The sequence below is a fragment of the Bombina bombina genome, chromosome 4 (assembly GCF_027579735.1).
Source record: "Bombina bombina isolate aBomBom1 chromosome 4, aBomBom1.pri, whole genome shotgun sequence".
NCBI lineage: Eukaryota > Metazoa > Chordata > Amphibia > Anura > Bombinatoridae > Bombina > Bombina bombina.
The window spans coordinates 1,130,052,567-1,130,076,100 of record NC_069502.1 but is presented as its reverse complement, the minus strand read 5'-3'; the positions used below and the strand labels follow the sequence as shown (position 1 = coordinate 1,130,076,100).

The following is a 23,534-nucleotide window of genomic DNA, read 5'->3' as shown; positions in this document are numbered from 1 at the left end:
CGGCAGATTAGGGGTTAATTATTGTAGGTAGCTGGCTGCGACGTTGTGGGGGGCAGGTTAGGGGTTAATAAATATAATATAGGGGTCGGCGATGTTAGGGCAGCAGATTAGGGGTACATAAGGATAACGTAGTTGGCGGTCGGCAGATTAGGGGTTAAAAAAAATAATTTGAGTGTCGGCGATGTGGGGGGGCCTTGGTTTAGGGGTACATAGGTAGTTTATGGGTGTTAGTGTACTTTGGAGCACAGTAGTTAAGAGCTTTATGAACCGGCGTTAGCCCAGAAAGCTCTTAACTACTGACTTTTTTCTGCGGCTGGAGTTTTGTCGTTAGATTTCTAACGCTCACTTCAGACACGACTCTAAATACCGGAGTTAGAAAGATCCCATTGAAAAAGATAGGATACGCAATTGACGTAAGGGGATCTGCGGTATGGAAAAGTCGCGGCTGAAAAGTGAGCGTTAGACCCTTTTTTGACTGACTCCAAATACCGACGGTAGCCTAAAACCAGCGTTAGGAGCCTCTAACGCTGGTTTTCACGGCTACCGCCAAACTCCAAATTTAGGCCCTAGGTTCTAGCTGCTGATTGGTGGCTGCACAGATATACCGATTGTCATTGGCTCACCCATGTGGTTAGTTAGAAACCAGTAGTGCATTTCCCCATCTTCAACAAATGATACCAAAAGAATGAAGCAGATTTGTTAATAGAAGTAAACTGGAAATTTGTTTAAAATTGTACGTTCTACCTAAATCATGAAAGAAAGATTTGGTTTTCATGTCCCTTTCATTTCACACACAAAAAAGATGAACCTATGCTTAAAGGGACACTGTACCCAAATATTTTCTTTTGTAATTCAGAAAGAGCATGCAATTTTAAGCAACTTTTTAATTTACTCCTATTATCAATTTTTTTTCGTTCTCTTGCTATCATTATTTGAAAAAGAAGGCATCTAAGCTTTTTTTTAGTTTCAGTACTCTGGACAGCACTTTTTTATTGGTGGATGAATTTATCCACCAATCAGCAAGGACAACCCAGGTTGTTCACTAAAAATCGGCCGGCATCTAAACTTACATTCTTGCATTTCAAATAAAGATACCAAGAGAAAGAAGAAAATTTGATAATAGGAGTAAATTAGAAAGTTGCTTAAAATGTCATGCTCAATCTGAATCAAGAAAGAAAATTTTTGGGTACAGTGTCCCTTTAATAAACAGGCTTTTTATGAGACTTTTGGAGGCTTGTCCTTCTCTGTCCATAGAAAATGTGGGAGTTGCCCCCACCAGGCCGAGTGCATTAATACTACAGTTTCACTTGTTCAGGTAAAAAAAAAAGATGAATTTATTTGATTGCTATTCTTTTATCTGCATGCTAGTGAAATAGCTCACTAACAGCCAGCAGAAGTGGCTACATAAAAAAGCATTATGTTTTTACAAATCCAACAAAAGCACATGCAGACACATATAAAGCTTGTCTGCTGTTATGTTTGGTGAGACATTATTTGACGTATTTTTATTCTGAAATGTCATAATAATGTACTTTATTCAATCCGATAACTGCCAGCTGTAAAAGCCCATTAAGCTACTGAGAGGGACGTACAAATGATCAGCTGGAGTTTTGCAGAGAGTCTGCTTTTCTATCAGCCAGCAAGCTGCAAGATTCTATTAAAGAGTAAGTGAGGAAATTATATTGCCTGCAAACTAATTGTGTAAAAGATTTGGTTGAAATCAGTTAACAGACGCCAGTTTTTTTTCCCTTCACTGCCAGCAAGTGATGTTATGAAATATGTTATCATTCTTGTAAGCCCAGTTGCTTTTATTCACTTTCAAATATATGTAGATTTCAAAATACCTTAAAGGGACATGAAAACCCAAATAGATAGAACATACAATTTAAAAAAACAACTTTCTAGTTTAGTTCTATTATGAATTTGTTTTCACTCTCTTGGTATCTTTTGTTGAAAAAAGCTTAGCAGGGTGTTTGTCTGGAGCACTGTATGGCAGTAGTTTTGCAAGAATGTTATCCATTTTCAAGAGTACTAGATGGCAGTACTCAGGCCAGGACTGGCTATACAATGGCAAATTTATGGGAGCCTTGCTGCTATATATCACCCTCTCTTAATATAGGTTACAATAGGAAATATATGTTAGTCTGCCTATTTTGTAAAGCAGAAAGTACATTTTCTGTCTGGCTGTTAAAGCGCCATAAAACAGGTTGAGATATGTGCATATCCTAAAAGGGCTAATTAAAAAAAACTATTTTGCATAAAAAAATGTTTAAAAATTGTTGGCAAGTATTTTAAAATAATTTTAAAAATAAGCAAAATTACTTACATAGCTATGCTGTCTGGAGTAGTCTGATCCACCCCCCCCCCTTATCAGTGTTTAGCATCAGAAACACAGGCATTGTATTTCAACTGACTTCACAAATGCTTATTTATTTCTAGGCATGCTCCAGCAGGTAATGAATGTTAAAGGGACAGTACACTGTAAAATAGTTTTTATATGAATGTATTTTCAATGACTTGCTATACCAGCTGCAGAGTATAAAATATATGAGAAATTGCATTTTCAGGCTTATTTGTGTATATGAAGTAGCTGGTTCTGTGCTTTTAAACCACAGCCTATTACAATGGGTTGAGCTTCAGGTAATATCAGATCTCATTATGTTATCACTTTTATGTACACAGACTTGCTTCCTTATCTTATATTTGTCTATAAAACTAAAGCTCAATACTTAGAGAGAACAATGGAAAATTATCATTTTAGTACTTCACTATCATGCCCCCCACTGAGAGTGTAATCTCTTCTGCTGGCTGTGTCCACTTAGGCTATTCAATAGAATATACTCCATTATAGAAACGCTCAGTATAGGTTGGGATACCACAGGCTAAATCAGCTATTTCAAATGCCAAAATAGGGGGAAAGGAGCTACTTGTAAATGATTTAAAACACTCCAGCAGGTAAAATGAATCATTGGGGACAATTTAAAGGGGAGACATTTTTGGGTGAACTGTCCCAGTCTGCATTCTACCAAAGCAAAGGTGAATATAGATACAGCCATATAAGAAAATGTGTGGCGGAGTTAGAGTTGTACAATTCAGAAACTTAAAAGACAGGGTTAATGGTGAGGCCATGCAGTATGCATTTGCAGGTAAAGTAATTAAAGTACATCCTATACTATAAAAGGCCAAGTGTGTTTGTCCGAAGCTGTCATGCGCAGTAAAGACAGCACGCGGACAAACACACTGGCCTAAGTCCCTACCTGTTCTGCCGACTGCGCCGAGCAAAAGTGGGCGTGGCCGAGCGTGAAGGGGGCGGGCCTAACGCGAAGGCCCGTGAAGGGGGCGGAGCCTAGCGTGAAGGCCCGTGAAGAGAGCTCAAACAGCTCAAGAGAGGGTGGAGGGATGTGGGGAGAGGGGGGGAGATGTGGAGTGAGGGGGGGAGATGTGGAGTGAGGGGGGAGATGTGGAGAGATGTGGGGAGATGTGGGAGATGTGGAGTGAGGGGGGAGATGTGGAGTGAGGGGGGAGATGTGGAGAGAGGGGAGAGATGTGGGAGATGTGGAGTGAGGGGGGAGATGTGGAGTGAGGGGGGAGATGTGGAGAGAGGGGAGAGATGTGGGGAGATGTGGAGAGAGGGGGGAGATGTGGAGAGAGGGGGGAGATGTGGAGAGAGGGGGGAGATGTGGGGAGAGGGGGGAGATGTGGAGTGAGGGAGGGGGAGATGTGGAGAGAGGGGGGAGATGTGGAGAGAGGGGGGAGATGTGGAGAAAGGGGAGAGATGTGGGGAGATGTGGAGAGAGGGGGGAGATGTGGAGAGAGGGGGGAGATGGGGAGAGATGTGGGGAGAGGGGGGAGATGTGGGGAGAGGGGGGGAGATGTGGGGAGAGAGAGAGGGGGGAGAGAGAGGGGGAGAAAGAGGGGGGAGTTAAAGGGGGAGAGAGAGAGGGGAAAGAGAGAGGGGGGAGAGGGAGAGAGAGAGACAGAGAGAGAGGGGGGAGAGGGAGAGAGAGAGAGGAGAGAGAGAATGAGAGAGAGAGGGGGAGAGGGAGAGAGAGAGAAGGGGGGAGGGGAGAGAGAGAGGGGAGAGAGATATAGAGAGGGGGGAGAGAGAGAGAGGGGAGAGAGAGGGGGGAGAGATAGAGGGGCAAGAGAGAGAGAGGAGAGACAGAGGGGGGAGAGAGAGAGAGAGAAAGAGAGAGGGGGGGAGAAAGAGAGAGAAGAGAGAGAGAGGGGGGAGAGAGAGAGAGGGGGGAGAGAGAGAGAGGGGGGGAGAGAGAGAGAGAGAGGGGAGAGAGAGAGAGGGGGGAGAGAGAGAGAGAGAGAGAGGGGGGAGAGAGAGGGGGAGAGAGAAAGAGAGGGGGAGAGAGAGAGAGAGAGGGGGGAGAGAGGGGAGAGGGGGGGGGGAGAGGGGGGGGAGAGAGGGGAGGGAGAGAGGGGGAGAGAGAGAGAGGTGAGAGAGAGAGGGGAGAGAGAGAGAGGGGGGAGAGAGAGGGGGGGAGAGAGAGAGAGGGGAGAGAGAGAGAGGGGGGGGGGAGGGGGGAGAGAGAGATATAGAGGGGAGAGAGATAGAGGGGAGAGAGAGAGACAGAGAGAGGGGAGAGAGAAAGAGAGAGGCGAGAGAGAGAGGGGGGGGGGGAGAGAGAGATAGAGGGGAGATAGAGAGAGGGGAGAGAGAGAGAGGGGTGAGATAGAGAGAGGGGAGAGAGAGAGAGGGGAGAGAGAGAGAGAGGGGAGAGAGAGAGAGAAAGGGGGGAGAGAGAGAGAGAGAGGGGGGGAGAGAGAGAGGGGAGAGAGAGAGAGAGAGGGGGAGATGGAGAGAGGGGTAGAGAGCACAAAAGAGAGGGGGGAGAGAGAGAAAGCAAAAGAGAGTGGGAGGGAGAGAACGCCAGGGGTGGGACCACTGTACTGCAAAAAATGGCCCGTGTGAACGGGCTTTAGGACTAGTATTATTATATTGTGTCTCTATCCCAATGTACTTTAAGCAGAAGTTAAGAGATCTGGTGTATTATGGCTACCTAGCTGACAGAGGTCTAACTGATGTGGTCTGCTCCACCTTTAAATGCCCAGTCCAGTCCTTTCATATAGTTCTCAAGACACCTAACTATGTATTTAGTTTAACTTAGTCAAGAAGAATTGACTGAGAACGTTTTTACACCTTTTTTTAATATAGATAGAATGTAGCTATATAATCATGAATAAAAATATAACTTTTATTGGTTTGCAATAAAAAGAGACTATGTAACCAATAGCCTTCCAATACACTCATTCAATTTTGCATTCAAATACACGATTTAAAAACACTTTGTCTCTGCTCATTCCAAAATAATATAAAGTAAATGTGGTAATGGATTATATTCTGTTAGTCAATTTTAGTGTTCTAAGTTAAAATGTTGAACCGAAACACTCCTAAATTGACGTCTAAATCCTTCAATCCAGGACCTGCATTTAACTAATTCTGGCTAATATTACCATAACCACTAGTTGTAATCTCAATAATTAAAGAGCTGGAGACAAGCTGATTAAAATATGGAGATAGACTCCATAAGCAGGCTCCCCTGACGCGCGTTTTACAATCACTTCTTCAGAATTATATTTTATTTCATGTTTATATAGATACATTCTATCTATATTCAAAAGGTGTAAAAACGTTCTCAGTCAACTCTTCTTGACTTAGTTAAACTATGTATTATCCAAGCAAAATTACACCCCTCCACATGTTGTGCAGGTTATATTGTAGCTGTTGAATATTTGCCCTCCCTTTTCTTTTCTAATTTACCTACCTAGGTATCACTTCAACAAAGACTAACAAGGTAACAAAGCAAATTTGATACCAGAAGTACACTGGAAACTTTTTTTTTTAAATTGTATGCCTTGTCTGAATCACAAAAGGAAATGTTATGTTTTATATCCCTTTAAGCATACTGAAGGCATATGCCCAGTTAAAGGGGCAATATTAGAGCTTGTAGTATAAACATAGCATTAAAAACACTCCTAAATTGACGTCTAAGCTCCTTCAATCCGGTAGCTGCATTTAACTAATTCTGGCTAATATTACCATAACTACTAGTTGTAACCTCAAGAATTAAAGAGCCTGAGACAAGCTGATTAAAATATGGAGATAGACTCCATAAGCAGGCTCCCCTGACGCGCGTTTCGCAAGCACTTCTTCAGAATTATATTTTATTTCATGTTTTTATAGATACATTCTATCTATATTCAAAAGGTATAAAAACTTTCTCAGTCAACTCTTCTTGACTTAGTGAAACTATGTATTATCCAAGTAAAATTACACCCCTCCACATGTTGTGCAGGTTATATTGTAGCTATTGAATATTTGCCCTCCCTTTTCTTTTCTAATTTACCTACCTAGGTATCACTTCAACAAAGACTAACAAGGTAACAAAGCAAATTTGATACCAGAAGTACACTGGAAACTGTTTTTTTTTAAAATGGTATGCCTTGTCTGAATCACAAAAGGAAATGTTATGTTTTATATCCCTTTAAGCATACTGAAGGCATATGCCCAGTTAAAGGGGCAATAGTAGAGCTTGTATTATAAAATGCATATTTTTTTTAAATCCTGAAAGAAAATATTTGGATTTCATGTCCCTTTAACCCATTTATGCCGGTACAATATTGTTAACATCGGGACAATGTGATCCTGTGATTTCAAGGCTGGGATTGGATCATGGGAATGTTGTTGATTATTGTTATGATTATTTAACCATTTTGGCAAAATAATACGTACATTGTTTTTTGTTCACTGTCGGATCAGGTCCGCAAGACCTTTGATACATAGGCCCCCATATCTGTTCTACCCCTGGTGCTGACAGCTGTTTATTAAATGTTTATACCTAAAGTATATTTTACCTACAACATGAGATTATTGAAATATAAGGTAGAGGATTGGTATCTTATTCCACAAGAGGTAAGGCTATGCACAGCAAATGGCATATGCTGCTTATAAATTGAAATGACCTGTTTTTTCCTAGATACATGATTACATAATTAATCCTGTTCTATTTAACCCTAGACATACCTGGATCATGTAAAAAGCTTCGAACAGTCTCACTGAAGTAGATGATTAACCTCTCTAGCTCCTGCCCCACTGTAGTATCTGAAAGGGTTTCAACGTTAATTTAAAAAAACAGGTTGATATATTGCATTGGAATGAATTATCCATCCTTGCTACACAATAGCTCTTTATTTCATGATGAAATTGTTAATAAAGCCCTCATGCCGTGGAAAGAAATCACTCATGCTTTGATTATTAATTCATATATTCATCAACAATTTCCCCCACTGCCGTTCTTAAAAACAATTGCAAAGGAGACCCAATTTTTATTTATTTATTTTTATCCGAGAGAGCGAAAAAGAAAAAGAGGGACTAACGCCGAACAAGTATGGCACAACAAAAAGACATTCATCTTTCACTTGAGCGGCTCTTGATTTTTGCACTCTTAATATGACTACATTAGCATTCAGACTTAGAATACATACATGCCTTTGCATAGTCAAGTGTTTCTCAATGACAGTGCAAATGACCTTTCTTACCTCGATGACATAGACAAGCCCCACTGGGCACACAAACATAAGCGAAATAGACAAACGTCTTCTTTCTTAGACAAAACATGCACATAACAATTCTACACAACATAACATACAATGATCTACATGGTGTTAGAATGCTTTGTCTAGTGTGTGTGTATATATATATATATATATAAATATACACATCATATTGTGTCTTCTCTGGGGCAGGAAGGTATCTAAATGTGTGTAATTTTACACTTATATCTTACATAAACTACGCCAATTCAGAAGATGACAAATTTATATAGCATTAGTTAAAGGGACAGTCTAGGCCAAAATAAACTTTCATGATTCAGATAGAGCATGTAATTTTAACAATTTTCCAATTTACTTTTATCACCAATTTTGCTTTGTTCTCTTGGTATTCTTAGTTGAAAGCTTAACCTAGGAGGTTCATATGCTAATTTCTTAGACCTTGAAGCCCACCTCTTTTCAGATTGCATTTTAACAGTTTTTCACCACTAGAGGGTGTTAGTTCACGTATTTCATATAGATAACACTGTGTTTATGCACGTGAAGTTATCTGGGAGCAGGCACTGATTGGCTAGACTGCAAGTCTGTCAAAAGAACTAAAAAAAGGGGCAGTTTGCAGAGCCTTAGATACAAGATAATCACAGAGGTTAAAAGTATATTAATATAACTGTGTTGGTTATGCGAAACTGGGGAATGGGTAATAAAGGGATTATCTATCTTTTAAAACAATAAAAATTCTGGTGTAGACTGTCCCTTTTATAATAATAAGCTTTTAAACTAGCGGTTTACAGGCTTCCGTTATTAAACATGCGCCTCAAGAAGGCTCCAAGAGCTCATGGTGCCATTATTAGTTTAGTGTAGATGATAGAGCTGTTCACACACAATGGGCTCAATTTATCAAGCCTTCTCCTCCCCTGCGACTGCAAGTTCTCACAACAGAAACTGCAGTCAGGATTTATCAAGCAGCCGTCATCAGACGCTGCTTTCCTATTCTCTTCTCCACCTCTCAGGTGGAGAATTTCAATCTCCCTGGTCTCGTCTGACCGGGGAGATGAACAGATCCTGCCCGTGTGTGATTGGATGTGCGCGGGCAGGGGGTGGGATTGCATGCAAGAGCGCAAAATATCGCCAGAGGCAAACTGGAGCGGACAGGGGCACATATGTACACCCTTGCTTGATAAATCTAGCCCAGTTGAGTAAACTTTTAAGATGCCAGATCCAAAACATAGATATTCCAAATAGCATATTCAGAATGTTACTGCCTCTATTTCAGTGACTTGGCATGTGGCTAAGGCTAGGATTCGGGCTTTTGTTAAGATTAGGATAAAGGTTAGGGTGCGAATTGGGGCTAAATTAATGTCTAAGGCTGAGGCTGGGGTTATGTTTAGTGTTGGTTTTAGGTTTTTGGTTGGTGTTTTGTTGAGCTAAAGAAACATTCTTTCACTTTGTATTTTATTTTTAAACACATTCTTTTAGTATGTGTTTAACCCACACACAAAAGCATTAAATACACTTAGTGATATTCATGTCCCACTCCAGATGAGGATGCAGGCAAACATATGATTCCTCCAGTCACTGTCCATATCCTCATCTGGTGCAGAAAGGTTTTTCTTGCATCTCTGAGTGTGTTAAACACATATTAAAACTAAATTATTTGTTATATAGGAAAATGGCACATTTTTTTTATTTTTTACACTAAAATTTATTTTTTAAAGTAAAAAACCGCTAAGGTTTCAGAGAGAGGGCAGAGATGCAATGCTGTGCTAGCTTTTCTGACAGCAAGGCTTTAAGAGAAGTGTTCACAGTTATGTTCACTCTTGCTGTAGGTTTCAGAAAGTTGAGATGCAAATAACTTAAAGGGACATTAAACACTAAATACATGCTAGATAGAATGATGAATTCAAAGAAAAGATTAGTCCATGACTAACATGTAGATGTATTTTTTAAAGTTTCATTAGTTTTTTAAAAAGTGACAAAATAAGTGTAAAGTTTTAGTGTCTATAAAACACTGGGAGCTGCCATGTTGTAACTTGTGTTACCTTCTCAGCTGTGGCCAATTAGCGACAGTTATACATAGGTCATTAGAGTGTGCAGCCAATGGCTGTGTGGAATATAACAGTGTTCTGCACTTCCATTTCTAACAGGAACTGAAAAGTTCACAATTTCAGAATGGAATTACAGGCAAAGAGGACAAAATAAATAATGAAAGTATATTGCAGACTTCTTTTTATATATGTGATTTACCATTTTATATTACTATCTCAAAGTGTGTAATGTCCCTTTAAGCTATATCTCAATATATATGTGGAATTTGTTCTATTATTGAAAGTGCTATAACACCTTAATAGAATGTTGTTGTTCTGATACATTTGCAAAGGGAGGGTACTTATCTACAATATTTTGGGATCTTGTAGCTCCCTGATACATGCTAGTTCATGGAAGCTTTATCCACAGTATGATACTGTTGACAGACTTCTTTATCATTAGCTACTTAACACATTTTTCAACAAATACACTTCTCAAGTATTTTTTTTTTCTGTTGAATTAGCACTTGCCAACCATTTGACTCTTTATGCAGTCCTGCAATTCGCTAATGTGATATTTAATGAGGACACATCAGTCCAGAGAAAGCTAGTCAATATAAATCAGTGTATACAAAGTGTGATTAACTCTGAAATATTTCATCAATGCTTTGGTCCCAGGCAGACTCTATGCTAATTGCTTGGATGTGCACATGTTACAGAGGGCCTCTGATGGACCCTGAGTGCAGCAAACAAGAAGTAAGATTGCAATTATGCTCTGACTGTCTCTCATGACAATTTATGCATTTTGCACATTGACCTCCCACCTCCCAAGAGGGCAATAAACAGAATGCATTTTCATTAAGATACTAATGCACTTAATCACAAGGGGGAAGGGTTACAGAGTAAGGATAGCCCTATATGCAAGATGAGACAGCAGAATAGACTTTCATTTCCAATTGTAAATGGGCTGCGCTATTACTTAACCACCCTCATCCTCCAAACACAAGGCATGCAGGTTAATAAATCATGTCCACGGTTTTATTAAGTTTTTTTTTACTTGAAATACATTAACTAAGGTATGTTTAGAAGGCAGCATGTAAATGAGCCACTGAGTGGACCAAGACGTCTGGACAAACAGCTTGACCCCCACCCCCAGCAAGCTTTCTCAATACATTATACAAGGAGAGCACCATCCTCTCCAGTTGTCCCATGCAGATACAGAAAGATACTCTAGCTGTTCAGGCAGTGACTGTCAAACTGAGCTATAACAGAAAGTGTTAGCGTAAATTACAGTAGGTTTCCTTAAGGGAGCAAGTATTAACTGTTGAGAATCACATACAAACATCCAATGCAATGACTTGTCAATCTAAGGGGCTAAAAGCTGATTTTTGAATTACGGTTGGTTTGACATTCTAATGCACAAGTGACATGTTTTGCATTACTGATCCTAGCTAAGTAAGCTTTAAACCAAGCAAAGGGGTTAAACACATAAGTAAAGCCATCCTAAGGTGCCTGGGCAAGGAAACAACAGTCATTGGCGAATAGGCTGCTCCTGATTGGTTCGCTAGTTGTTTCATGCGCTGGAGCTACAATCAGAACTTGTAGTTCCTGTGCTAGAATGTCCCTTCAATTGAATGTGAATTAAAATAATATATTTGCACTATATATGTGATTATCATATACTGAGCTCATGTTGAGGTGTCATACATTAGAGTAAATCTTGTTTGCATATTGCCCCAAGATAGGTCCAAAATCAGTGAACCTCTAACTAATGGCTACATAACTGGTAAAGTGCTATGCTAATCTCTGGCACATTACGTATGTTAAACTGCAATATGGTAAAGAGCATTTCAGCAGATCATTTATTATAGCACTTTGTTTACTGTTCATTTATCCAATATTTTGTGTAATTATTTACTTTTCAAATGCAATAAAGCAAATGGAACTCTAATAATCATATATAATTACACATTACGGAATTTTTAATTTACAAGGTGTTGCAGCAGCATATTGTACATACAGATTGATGTGTATAATATATATATATATATTATATATAATCAAGTTTTTGTAATTATAATATTGCTGATTTTTTTTATATTCATGTTTCATGCCAAGAACTTTAGGTTGATCTCGCTGGCGGATTAATTGAATTTATGCTACAGTTAAATGTATCAATGATCTTAGCGTTTTACCAAGTCAATATATTGTACAGCATTTCCTGTTGGGCAGATGAGTTCAGTTCAATACAGTATTGACAGACAGCTCTCTTTTTTTTCACACTAAATGTGTAATTTAAGATTTCTGTTTTGGTGTTGCCTTAAACTGGATTTTTTTTTATATACCACAGGCAATATAGAATACAGCTGTCCTGCAACGAATGAATGTGAAATTACAAAACGCAGACGCAAGTCCTGCCAGGCCTGTCGCTTCATGAAGTGTTTAAAAGTCGGCATGCTGAAAGAAGGTACTGTAATCTATATCTGTCCTCAATAAACGTATCTCTAAACATCAGAACGTAGGGGAAAAAAACACTACATACGTCTGTGTTGTATATAAAGAATTGCTATTGTTTGGGAATCCAATGATCATACTTGAATAGCCAGTACACACTTGAGTGTAGTAAAGCAACTTTGCAACATAGTTTAATATAAATAGATTTTTCCCACTTTTCTTGTAATTCTGAAAATGAAGAGTTTTCCAATTCTGACAACTGCTGGAGCAGATGGCAAGGTTCATAAGCCTAACCCTTCCATGTATCTGTACCTAATTAGCTCAAGCAGAGCTTATCAGATAAGGAACTGCAAAACAATTCATATTTTGTTAATATAATGATAGTCTTGTCTATCCCCGTAGTCAGAATAGGCTTCTCAAAATATATATTTTTTTAAATTCACCCACAATGCAAGGTGTTTACTGACCCACTAAATGGACATCTTAATATCTCCATAGTGGTCTGTAATGGGTTAAATTCTTATGAACTAATTCCAAAATGTGGCAAATGTGACTACAAGCAAACTGCAGGTCAGATTCATATGGTTTTTCTATGTGGGTTAGATCCAATTTTATATATATATATATATAAAACAAACTCTCTTTAATTGTGTTATTATCACAGTCAGTCTGTTAAGTCATTATAAAGAATCTGGACGAAGCAGACATATGGTTGAGAATAAAAATTCAATAGGGTATTTCAATTTTATGCTGCTTTGGTGCATTTTCTACAATTTCTTTGTTGATTTTCCTTCCGTGCTAGTCTCAACTGTATAAATGTTTTACAACAATTTGTATTTGCTATAAAATACTAAAGGGTTGTTTTTATTAACTGGGCCCAAGTTTCATTGCTTGTTGTCCCCTTAAAGGGACATGAAACCGATTTTTTTCTTTCTTTCATTATTCAGATAGAACATGCCATTTTAAATATCTTTCTAATTTTCTATTATCTAATTTGTTTCGTTATCTTGGTATCCTTTGTTGAAAATCATATCTAGATAGGCTCAGGAGATGCTGATTGTGGCTGCACATATATGTTAGTGTTTCGACCATGTGCATTGCTGTTTCTTCTACAAAATATACTGTGAGAAGCAAGCAACATAGAGAATAGAAATCAATTGGAAAGATGTTTAAATTTGTATTCTCTAAATCATGAAAGAAGAATATGGTTTTTCGATTCCTTTTAAAAGTATATCCTTCATACAGACTTATGAGTACAATGGAAGACTTTAAGAAAAAAATATAAAAAAATCTGAAAATAGAGGAATTAGGTTGAAACTGTAAAAGATCTGGGAATAATGAATGTATATATTCAGTGAGCTGTTGGGAAAAAAAAGCCTTGCAAAAGATGTAGAGATAGATGTCACATGAGACAAAGTAAGTGAAGGGATTCGAATGGAAATATGTGATGTGCTCTAATTCCATTGGGTGAGCAACCATTCCTGTATAATTAGAAATGCGTCAACTTTCATCTAAGCAAATTTAACTTAACAAATTGTTAATTACCTGTTCTTGTTACATTGAATAGAGAGGACAGAGGTTAATGCATAATCAACTGTGATTTTCACTGTTTTATACCGTTGTGAAAAGAGTCATGTAGTACAAAAAATAAATACATTCGGAAATGTATTTTAGTTAAAGAAACTTAAACTCAAAGAAGTATAAATAAATAAAAAAAGAACTAACAACCTAATTGAAAAGAAATGTATAAGAAGAGAACAGTGGATATTGTATAATTTGTCACGTTGCCATAATAATAATAAAAAAACAAAATCTGTATAAGATTTGAAACATGAAGATGACATTTTTGCCAAAAACACAAGTCTTTAAACTTTCTATAAATAGAACTAATATCTCAAGTGTCGTATCTTAATATACTGTATATACAAATTCTTAACATCCATTTTGACACAATATTTAGTCCCTATTTTAGTCAATTCAGACGGGCACAGAATGCAATGTTGATCAATTAATATAATCTGAACGTATTCAACCTTGATAGGTCATTGTACTCAAAATGTTTATATTGTGCATATGAAAGGTATTGATGTAGAGGGACCAGTCTCTACTATTGTGACATGAAAATTGAGTTCATTTGGGACATGAACATGAGTTTTTTTTACACACACACACACAAAAAAAATACAATTTAAAATTCTCCCTTTTAAATGAAACAAGGAAAAAGGGTGTGTTGCATGTTAGCATAAAATACCATATACAACAAGAAGCTGAAGAATGTCTGAGCTAAGTTGATCACATGGGGGGTGTCAATAATTAGCAAATTTAAAGTTGTATTCCCTGAGAACTGTTTTTATAAGGGGTGTAACTAGGATAGGGGCCCCATATTTCAAATTGTACCTATTTTTAACATGTTATTGTGTCCCATTTAAGATAGACTGACAACTCAAATTCCATCCTAAAAAAGATCTTTTTTTAGAAGCCACCAATTATGTTTTAGTTCCTTTAGATCTAAGACAAGCGGGTGCATGAAAGATCATCAACATGGAAGAGGTTGCCCAGTATAAAACAATTAGTAACAGTTTATCTTAGAAAAGCAGGAGTTGATACAAAGTCAAAATTTAATCTTGTTTAAATTAATATAAACTGATAAACTTAGCTGGGATGAACCTTTTTATAAAGCCAAAAGGCAACAGATTGATGACAAAATTAAGCATATTAAATTCTTACAAATATAATTATATTAGATTATAACAACCTAAAAGTATCCTCATTCTCTGCATCTGCTTTGTAGGTAATACAGTGGGCATTACCACTGACAAATGCTGCCAAACTCACAAAATGATTAGAGAAAAATGCTTTAGCTTGGATATGAAGTGAATAACACCCAGCTGGTATTGTGCAAAATATATCCTCTGTGCTCATTCATTTGCCAAATACTTTTGAACTTATTATTAACTCATGGAAATATTGCAGTGAAAGTGCAGACGATATAGATCAATATAGTTATGTGAGCCATTGTTCACTATTCAGCTACCAAAAATAATTTTATAGCTTGGGTCCTTGGGACATATGCTTTGCTAAGAGAAATGGAAAATGTAAATATCACTTTTGAAAGGGTATATGAATTATAATGTTTTTGGAAGTAAATAAATAAAATATATATTACACTACATTTATGTTTACAATTGTATTTTTGTATTTGCCATTGATATTACTTTCTCCAACATAGGTGTGTCCGGTCCACGGCGTCATCCTTACTTGTGGGATATTCTCCTCCCCAACAGGAAATGGCAAAGAGCCCAGCAAAGCTGGTCACATGATCCCTCCTAGGCTCCGCCTACCCCAGTCATTCTCTTTGCCGTTGTACAGGCAACATCTCCACGGAGATGGCTTAGAGTTTTTTAGTGTTTAACTGTAGTTTTTATTATTCAATCAAGAGTTTGTTATTTTGAAATAGTGCTGGTATGTACTATTTACTCAGAAACAGAAAAGAGATGAAGATTTCTGTTTGTATGAGGAAAATGATTTTAGCAACCGTCACTAAAATCCATGGCTGTTCCACACAGGACTGTTGAGAGCAATTAACTTCAGTTGGGGGAACAGTGTGCAGTCTCTTGCTGCTTGAGGTATGACACATTCTAACAAGACGATGTAATGCTGGAAGCTGTCATTTTCCCTATGGGATCCGGTAAGCCATGTTTATTGCGATCGTAAATAAGGGCTTCACAAGGGCTTATTAAAACTGTAGACTTTTTTTGGGCTAAATCGATTCATTATTAACACATATTTAGCCTTGAGGAATCATTTTATCTGGGTATTTTGATATAATAATATCGGCAGGCACTGGTTTAGACACCTTATTCTTTAGGGGCTTCCCCAAAGCATAAGCAGAGCCTCATTTTCGCGCCGGTGTTGCGCACTTGTTTTTGAGAGGCATGGCATGCAGTCGCATGTGAGAGGAGCTCTGATACTTAGAAAAGACTTTCTGAAGGCGTCATTTGGTATCGTATTCCCCTTTGGGCTTGGTTGGGTCTCAGCAAAGCAGATACCAGGGACTGTAAAGGGGTTAAAGTTCAAAACGGCTCCGGTTCCGTTATTTTAAGGGTTAAAGCTTCCAAATTTGGTGTGCAATACTTTTAAGGCTTTAAGACACTGTGGTGAAAATTTGGTGAATTTTGAACAATTCCTTCATGTTTTTTCGCAATTGCAGTAATAAAGTGTGTTCAGTTTAAAATTTAAAGTGACAGTAACGGTTTTATTTTAAAACGTTTTTTGTACTTTGTTATCAAGTTTATGCCTGTTTAACATGTCTGAACTACCAGATAGACTGTGTTCTGAATGTGGGGAAGCCAGAATTCCTATTCATTTAAATAAATGTGATTTATGTGATAATGACAATGATGCCCAAGATGATTCCTCAAGTGAGGGGAGTAAGCATGGTACTGCATCATTCCCTCCTTCGTCTACACGAGTCTTGCCCACTCAGGAGGCCCCTAGTACATCTAGCGCGCCAATACTCCTTACTATGCAACAATTAACGGCTGTAATGGATAATTCTGTCAAAAACATTTTAGCCAAAATGAACACTTATCAGCGTAAGCGCGGCTGCTCTGTTTTAGATACTGAAGAGCATGACGACGCTGATAATAATATTTCTGAAGGGCCCCTAACCCAGTCTGATGGGGCCAGGGAGGTTTTGTCTGAGGGAGAAATTACTGATTCAGGGAACATTTCTCAACAGGCTGAACCTGATGTGATTGCATTTAAATTTAAGTTGGAACATCTCCGCATTCTGCTTAAGGAGGTATTATCCACTCTGGATGATTGTGACAAGTTGGTCATCCCAGAGAAACTTTGTAAAATGGACAAGTTCCTAGAGGTGCCGGGGCTCCCAGAAGCTTTTCCTATACCCAAGCGGGTGGCGGACATTGTTAATAAAGAATGGGAAAGGCCCGGTATTCCTTTCGTCCCTCCCCCCATATTTAAAAAATTGTTTCCTATGGTCGACCCCAGAAAGGACTTATGGCAGACAGTCCCCAAGGTCGAGGGAGCGGTTTCCACTTTAAACAAACGCACCACTATACCCATAGAGGATAGTTGTGCTTTCAAAGATCCTATGGATAAAAAATTAGAAGGTTTGCTTAAAAAAATGTTTGTTCAGCAAGGTTACCTTCTACAACCAATTTCATGCATTGTCCCTGTCGCTACAGCCGCATGTTTCTGGTTCGATGATCTGATAAGAGCGGTCGATAGTGATTCTCCTCCTTTGGAGGAGATTATGGACAGAATCAATGCTATCAAATTGGCTAATTCTTTCACCCTAGACGCCACTTTGCAATTGGCTAGGTTAGCGGCTAAGAATTCTGGGTTTGCTATTGTGGCGCGCAGAGCGCTTTGGTTGAAATCTTGGTCGGCTGATGCGTCTTCCAAGAACAAGCTACTTAACATTCCTTTCAAGGGGAAAACGCTGTTTGGCCCTGACTTGAAAGAGATTATCTCTGATATCACTGGGGGTAAGGGCCACGCCCTTCCTCAGGATCGGCCTTTCAAGGCAAAAAATAAACCTAATTTTCGTCCCTTTCGTAGAAACGGACCAGCCCAAGGTGCTACGTCCTCTAAGCAAGAGGGTAATACTTCTCAAGCCAAGCCAGCTTGGAGACCAATGCAAGGCTGGAACAAGGGAAAGCAGGCCAAGACACCTGCCACTGCTACCAAGACAGCATGAAATGTTGGCCCCCGATCCGGGACCGGATCTGGTGGGGGGCAGACTCTCTCTCTTCGCTCAGGCTTGGGCAAGAGATGTTCTGGATCCTTGGGCGCTAGAAATAGTCTCCCAAGGTTATCTTCTGGAATTCAAGGGACTTCCCCCAAGGGGGAGGTTCCACAGGTCTCAGTTGTCTTCAGACCACATAAAAAGACAGGCATTCTTACATTGTGTAGAAGACCTGTTAAAAATGGGAGTGATTCATCCTGTTCCATTAAGAGAACAAGGGATGGGGTTCTACTCCAATCTGTTCATAGTTCCCAAAAAAGAGGGAACGTTCAGACCAATCTTAGATCTCAAGATCTTAAACAAGTTTCTCAAGGTTCCATCGTTCAAGATGGAAACCATTCGAACTATTCTTCCTTCCATCCAGGAAGGTCAATTCATGACCACGGTGGATTTAAAGGATGCGTATCTACATATTCCTATCCACAAGGAACATCATCGGTTCCTAAGGTTCGCATTCCTGGACAAACATTACCAGTTCGTGGCGCTTCCTTTCGGATTAGCCACTGCTCCAAGGATTTTCACAAAGGTACTAGGGTCCCTTCTAGCTGTGCTAAGACCAAGGGGCATTGCTGTAGTACCTTACTTGGACGACATTCTGATTCAAGCGTCGTCCCTTCCTCAAGCAAAGGCTCACACGGACATTGTCCTGGCCTTTCTCAGATCTCACGGATGGAAAGTGAACGTGGAAAAGAGTTCTCTATCCCCGTCAACAAGGGTTCCCTTCTTGGGAACAATAATAGACTCCTTAGAAATGAGGATTTTTCTGACAGAGGCCAGAAAAACAAAGCTTCTAGACTCTTGTCGGATACTTCATTCCGTTCCTCTTCCTTCCATAGCTCAGTGCATGGAAGTGATCGGGTTGATGGTAGCGGCAATGGACATAGTTCCTTTTGCGCGCATTCATCTAAGACCATTACAACTGTGCATGCTCAGTCAGTGGAATGGGGACTATACAGACTTGTCTCCGAAGATACAAGTAAATCAGAGGACCAGAGACTCACTCCGTTGGTGGCTGTCCCTGGACAACCTGTCACAAGGGATGACATTCCGCAGACCAGAGTGGGTCATTGTCACGACCGACGCCAGTCTGATGGGCTGGGGCGCGGTCTGGGGATCCCTGAAAGCTCAGGGTCTTTGGTCTCGGGAAGAATCTCTTCTACCGATAAATATTCTGGAACTGAGAGCGATATTCAATGCTCTCAAGGCTTGGCCTCAGCTAGCGAGGGCCAAGTTCATACGGTTTCAATCAGACAACATGACAACTGTTGCGTACATCAACCATCAGGGGGGAACAAGGAGTTCCCTAGCGATGGAAGAAGTGACCAAAATCATTCTATGGGCGGAGTCTCACTCCTGCCACCTGTCTGCTATCCACATCCCAGGAGTGGAAAATTGGGAAGCGGATTTTCTGAGTCGTCAGACATTGCATCCGGGGGAGTGGGAACTCCATCCGGAAATCTTTGCCCAAGTCACTCAGCTGTGGGGCATTCCAGACATGGATCTGATGGCCTCTCGTCAGAACTTCAAAGTTCCTTGCTACGGGTCCAGATCCAGGGATCCCAAGGCGGCTCTAGTGGATGCACTAGTAGCACCTTGGACCTTCAAACTAGCTTATGTGTTCCCGCCGTTTCCTCTCATCCCCAGGCTGGTAGCCAGGATCAATCAGGAGAGGGCGTCGGTGATCTTGATAGCTCCTGCGTGGCCACGCAGGACTTGGTATGCAGATCTGGTGAATATGTCATCGGCTCCACCTTGGAAGCTACCTTTGAGACGAGACCTTCTTGTTCAGGGTCCGTTCGAACATCCGAATCTGGTTTCACTCCAGCTGACTGCTTGGAGATTGAACGCTTGATTTTATCGAAGCGAGGGTTCTCAGATTCTGTTATTGATACTCTTGTTCAGGCCAGAAAGCCTGTAACTAGAAAGATTTACCACAAAATTTGGAAAAAATATATCTGTTGGTGTGAATCTAAAGGATTCTCTTGGGACAAGGTTAAGATTCCTAGGATTCTATCCTTCCTTCAAGAAGGATTGGAAAAAGGATTATCTGCAAGTTCCCTGAAGGGACAGATTTCTGCCTTGTCGGTGTTACTTCACAAAAAACTGGCTGCTGTGCCAGATGTTCAAGCCTTTGTTCAGGCTCTGGTTAGAATTAAGCCTGTTTACAAACCTTTGACTCCTCCTTGGAGTCTCAATTTAGTTCTTTCAGTTCTTCAGGGGGTTCCGTTTGAACCCTTGCATTCCGTTGATATTAAGTTATTATCTTGGAAAGTTTTGTTTTTAGTTGCAATTTCTTCTGCTAGAAGAGTTTCAGAATTATCTGCTCTGCAGTGTTCTCCTCCTTATCTGGTGTTCCATGCAGATAAGGTGGTTTTACGTACTAAACCTGGTTTTCTTCCAAAGGTTGTTTCTAACAAAAACATTAACCAGGAGATTATCGTACCTTCTCTGTGTCCGAAACCAGTTTCAAAGAAGGAACGTTTGTTGCACAATTTGGATGTTGTTCGCGCTCTAAAATTCTATTTAGATGCTACAAAGGATTTTAGACAAACATCTTCCTTGTTTGTTGTTTATTCTGGTAAAAGGAGAGGTCAAAAAGCAACTTCTACCTCTCTCTCTTTTTGGATTAAGAGCATCATCAGATTGGCTTACGAGACTGCCGGACGGCAGCCTCCCGAAAGAATCACAGCTCATTCCACTAGGGCTGTGGCTTCCACATGGGCCTTCAAGAACGAGGCTTCTGTTGATCAGATATGTAGGGCAGCGACTTGGTCTTCACTGCACACTTTTACCAAATTTTACAAGTTTGATACTTTTGCTTCTTCTGAGGCTATTTTTGGGAGAAAGGTTTTGCAAGCCGTGGTGCCTTCCATTTAGGTGACCTGATTTGCTCCCTCCCTTCATCCGTGTCCTAAAGCTTTGGTATTGGTTCCCACAAGTAAGGATGACGCCGTGGACCGGACACACCTATGTTGGAGAAAACAGAATTTATGTTTACCTGATAAATTACTTTCTCCAACGGTGTGTCCGGTCCACGGCCCGCCCTGGTTTTTTTAATCAGGTCTGATAATTTATTTTCTTTAACTACAGTCACCACGGTACCATATGGTTTCTCCTATGCAAATATTCCTCCTTAACGTCGGTCGAATGACTGGGGTAGGCGGAGCCTAGGAGGGATCATGTGACCAGCTTTGCTGGGCTCTTTGCCATTTCCTGTTGGGGAGGAGAATATCCCACAAGTAAGGATGACGCCGTGGACCGGACACACCGTTGGAGAAAGTAATTTATCAGGTAAACATAAATTCTGTTTTTACAGTAGCAGAAACATGGCACAATACTATGATCATCATTATTACCACCTGTATTATTAGCTCTATCACAAGCACCCAGAAGCAGAACTTTTTTTCACTTTCTGCGATAAGATTTTTTTAGTGAATTTTTTCTGCAGGTCATTTTTAAATTAAATAAAATTGTAAATTTGTCAGTTACACTAAAGCACCAGATGAATTGCAATTAGTTGGCTAACAAGAATAAAGCAATATTTAAAGTTTTATAATCTAGTGCAGTAGTTGAAAATTGCATTGCAAATTAGCTGCAGACAAAAAAAGTAATTGAAAAATGTCTCTTGAATTAATTTGTTTCCTTTTCTCTTAGTCTGACATAGAACTGTAGTAACAAAAAAGGTGCATTGCTCATACGAACATCTTACAGTCAGAGAAAAACTTTGCAGATTGTGAAAAGCTAGGGAATGAGCTTGCAAAAATCTGAGAGCCAAACAATCAATACACTGCTGCTTTGCAGCACTACTGCATATTTGACTGTTGTCTTCAAATAGCACTTTGCTCTGGATGCACTGTTAAGGAAAACTTAAACAATGCAGCCAGAGAACAGCTTTGTTTAAAAAAAACAGCCTAATGTGGAGCAGCGCTGTAAAGTTCCAAGTGCTGTTCTTTCTGCAGACATGCTGCATTTTCTGCGATGACATCTCAGATCACTCTGTGTTCTGCCTTGGGGCACAAGCACCACAGTGATTACCACAAATACAACAACAAAATACCTTTAATAACACCGCAATTAGCATCATCTTGGTTGGTTGAACAGTTGGTTATGTAGGCAACAGCATTACCTGCCATTCCTACTGTATTCAAACCTCAGGTTCAAATACAGACAGGGCCGGCTTAGCCTTTCACACCACCATGCTAAAGGGATATGAAACCCAAGACTTTTCTGTCATGGGTCAGATAGAGTATGCAATTTTAATCAACTTTTCAATTTACTTCTATTATCTAATTTGCTTTGTTCTGTTGGTCTCCTTTGTTAAAAATAATACCTAGGTTGGCTGAGAGACAGCAAAACATTACTGGGACCTAGCAGCTAATTGGTGGCAGCACATATATATGTATCTTGTTATTCACTCACCGGATGTGGTCAGCTAGCTCCCAGTAGTGCATTACTGAACCTTCAATGAAGGATACCAAGAGAATAAAGCAAATTTGCTAACAGAAGTCAATTTTAAAGTTGTTTTAAATTTAATGCTCTATCTGAATCATGAAAGAAAATATTTGGGTTTCATATCCCTTAAAGGGACACTGAACCCAAATTTTTTCTTTCGTGATTCAGATAGAGCATGCAATTTTAAGCAATTTTCTAATTTACTCCTATTATCATTTTTTCTTCGTTCTCTTGCTATCTTTATTTGAAAAAGAAGACATCTTAGCTATTTTTTTGTTCAGAACCATGGAAAGCACTTGTTTATTGGTGGATGAATGTATCCACCAATCAGCAAGATCAACCCAAGTTGTTTACCAAAAATGGGCTGGCATCTAAACTTACATTCTTGCATTTCAAATAAAGATAACAAGAGAATGAAGACAATTTGATAATAGGAGTAAATTAGAAAGTTGCTTAAAATTGCATGCTCTATCTGAATCCCAAAAGAAAAAATTTGGGTTCAGTGTCCCTTTAATGTACCATTAAGTTTGGTTATTTAGCAGCTGCTGGTTTTGGGCTAACAGTTTAGTTGTGCTATGCACATGGCATCCCCTTGTGTGAAGAGAAAAGCATTATCAAAATAATACTATTGTTTTTATTATTATCAACACCAATGTACTCCACAACAACTTGTACTGTCAAACATATTGGCACCATTATCATCACCTCATGAGTATCATCACCTCATGAATATCATCACCTCATGAGTATCATCACCCCATGAGTATCATCACCCCATGAGTATCATCAGCTAATGAATATCATCATCCCATGAGTATCATCACCCCATGAGTATCATCACCCCATGAGTATCATCACCCCATGAGTATCTATCATCACCTCATGAATATAATTACCTCATGAATATCATGACCTCATGAATATCATTACCTCATGAATATCATCACCTCATGAGAACCATCACCTCATGAGTAACCTCACCTCATGAATATCCTCACTTCATGAATATCCTCACTTCATGAATATCATCACCTCATGAGTATCATCACCTCATGAATATCATTACCTCATGAGTATTATCACCTCAAGAATATCATTACCTCATAAGTATCATCACCTCATGAATATCATTACCTCATGAGTATTATCACCTCATGAATATCATTACCTCATGAGTATTATCACCTCATGAATATCATTACCTCATGAGTATCATCACCTCATGAATATCATCAGCTAATGAATATCAAAACCTAATGAGTATCGTC

General features: G+C 39.4%; 1 protein-coding gene across 3 annotated transcripts in view; it reads left to right on the top strand.

Moving 5' to 3' along the window:
• The window catches only part of ESRRG (estrogen related receptor gamma), a 263,696-nt gene that overhangs the window by 82,283 nt on the left and 157,879 nt on the right, over positions 1-23,534 (top strand). For all 3 annotated transcript variants that reach the window (XM_053712498.1, XM_053712499.1, XM_053712497.1), the window contains one exon: positions 11,938-12,054. In XM_053712498.1, coding sequence (XP_053568473.1) covers positions 11,938-12,054 — 117 coding nt within the window. The remainder of the gene's footprint in view (positions 1-11,937; positions 12,055-23,534) is intronic.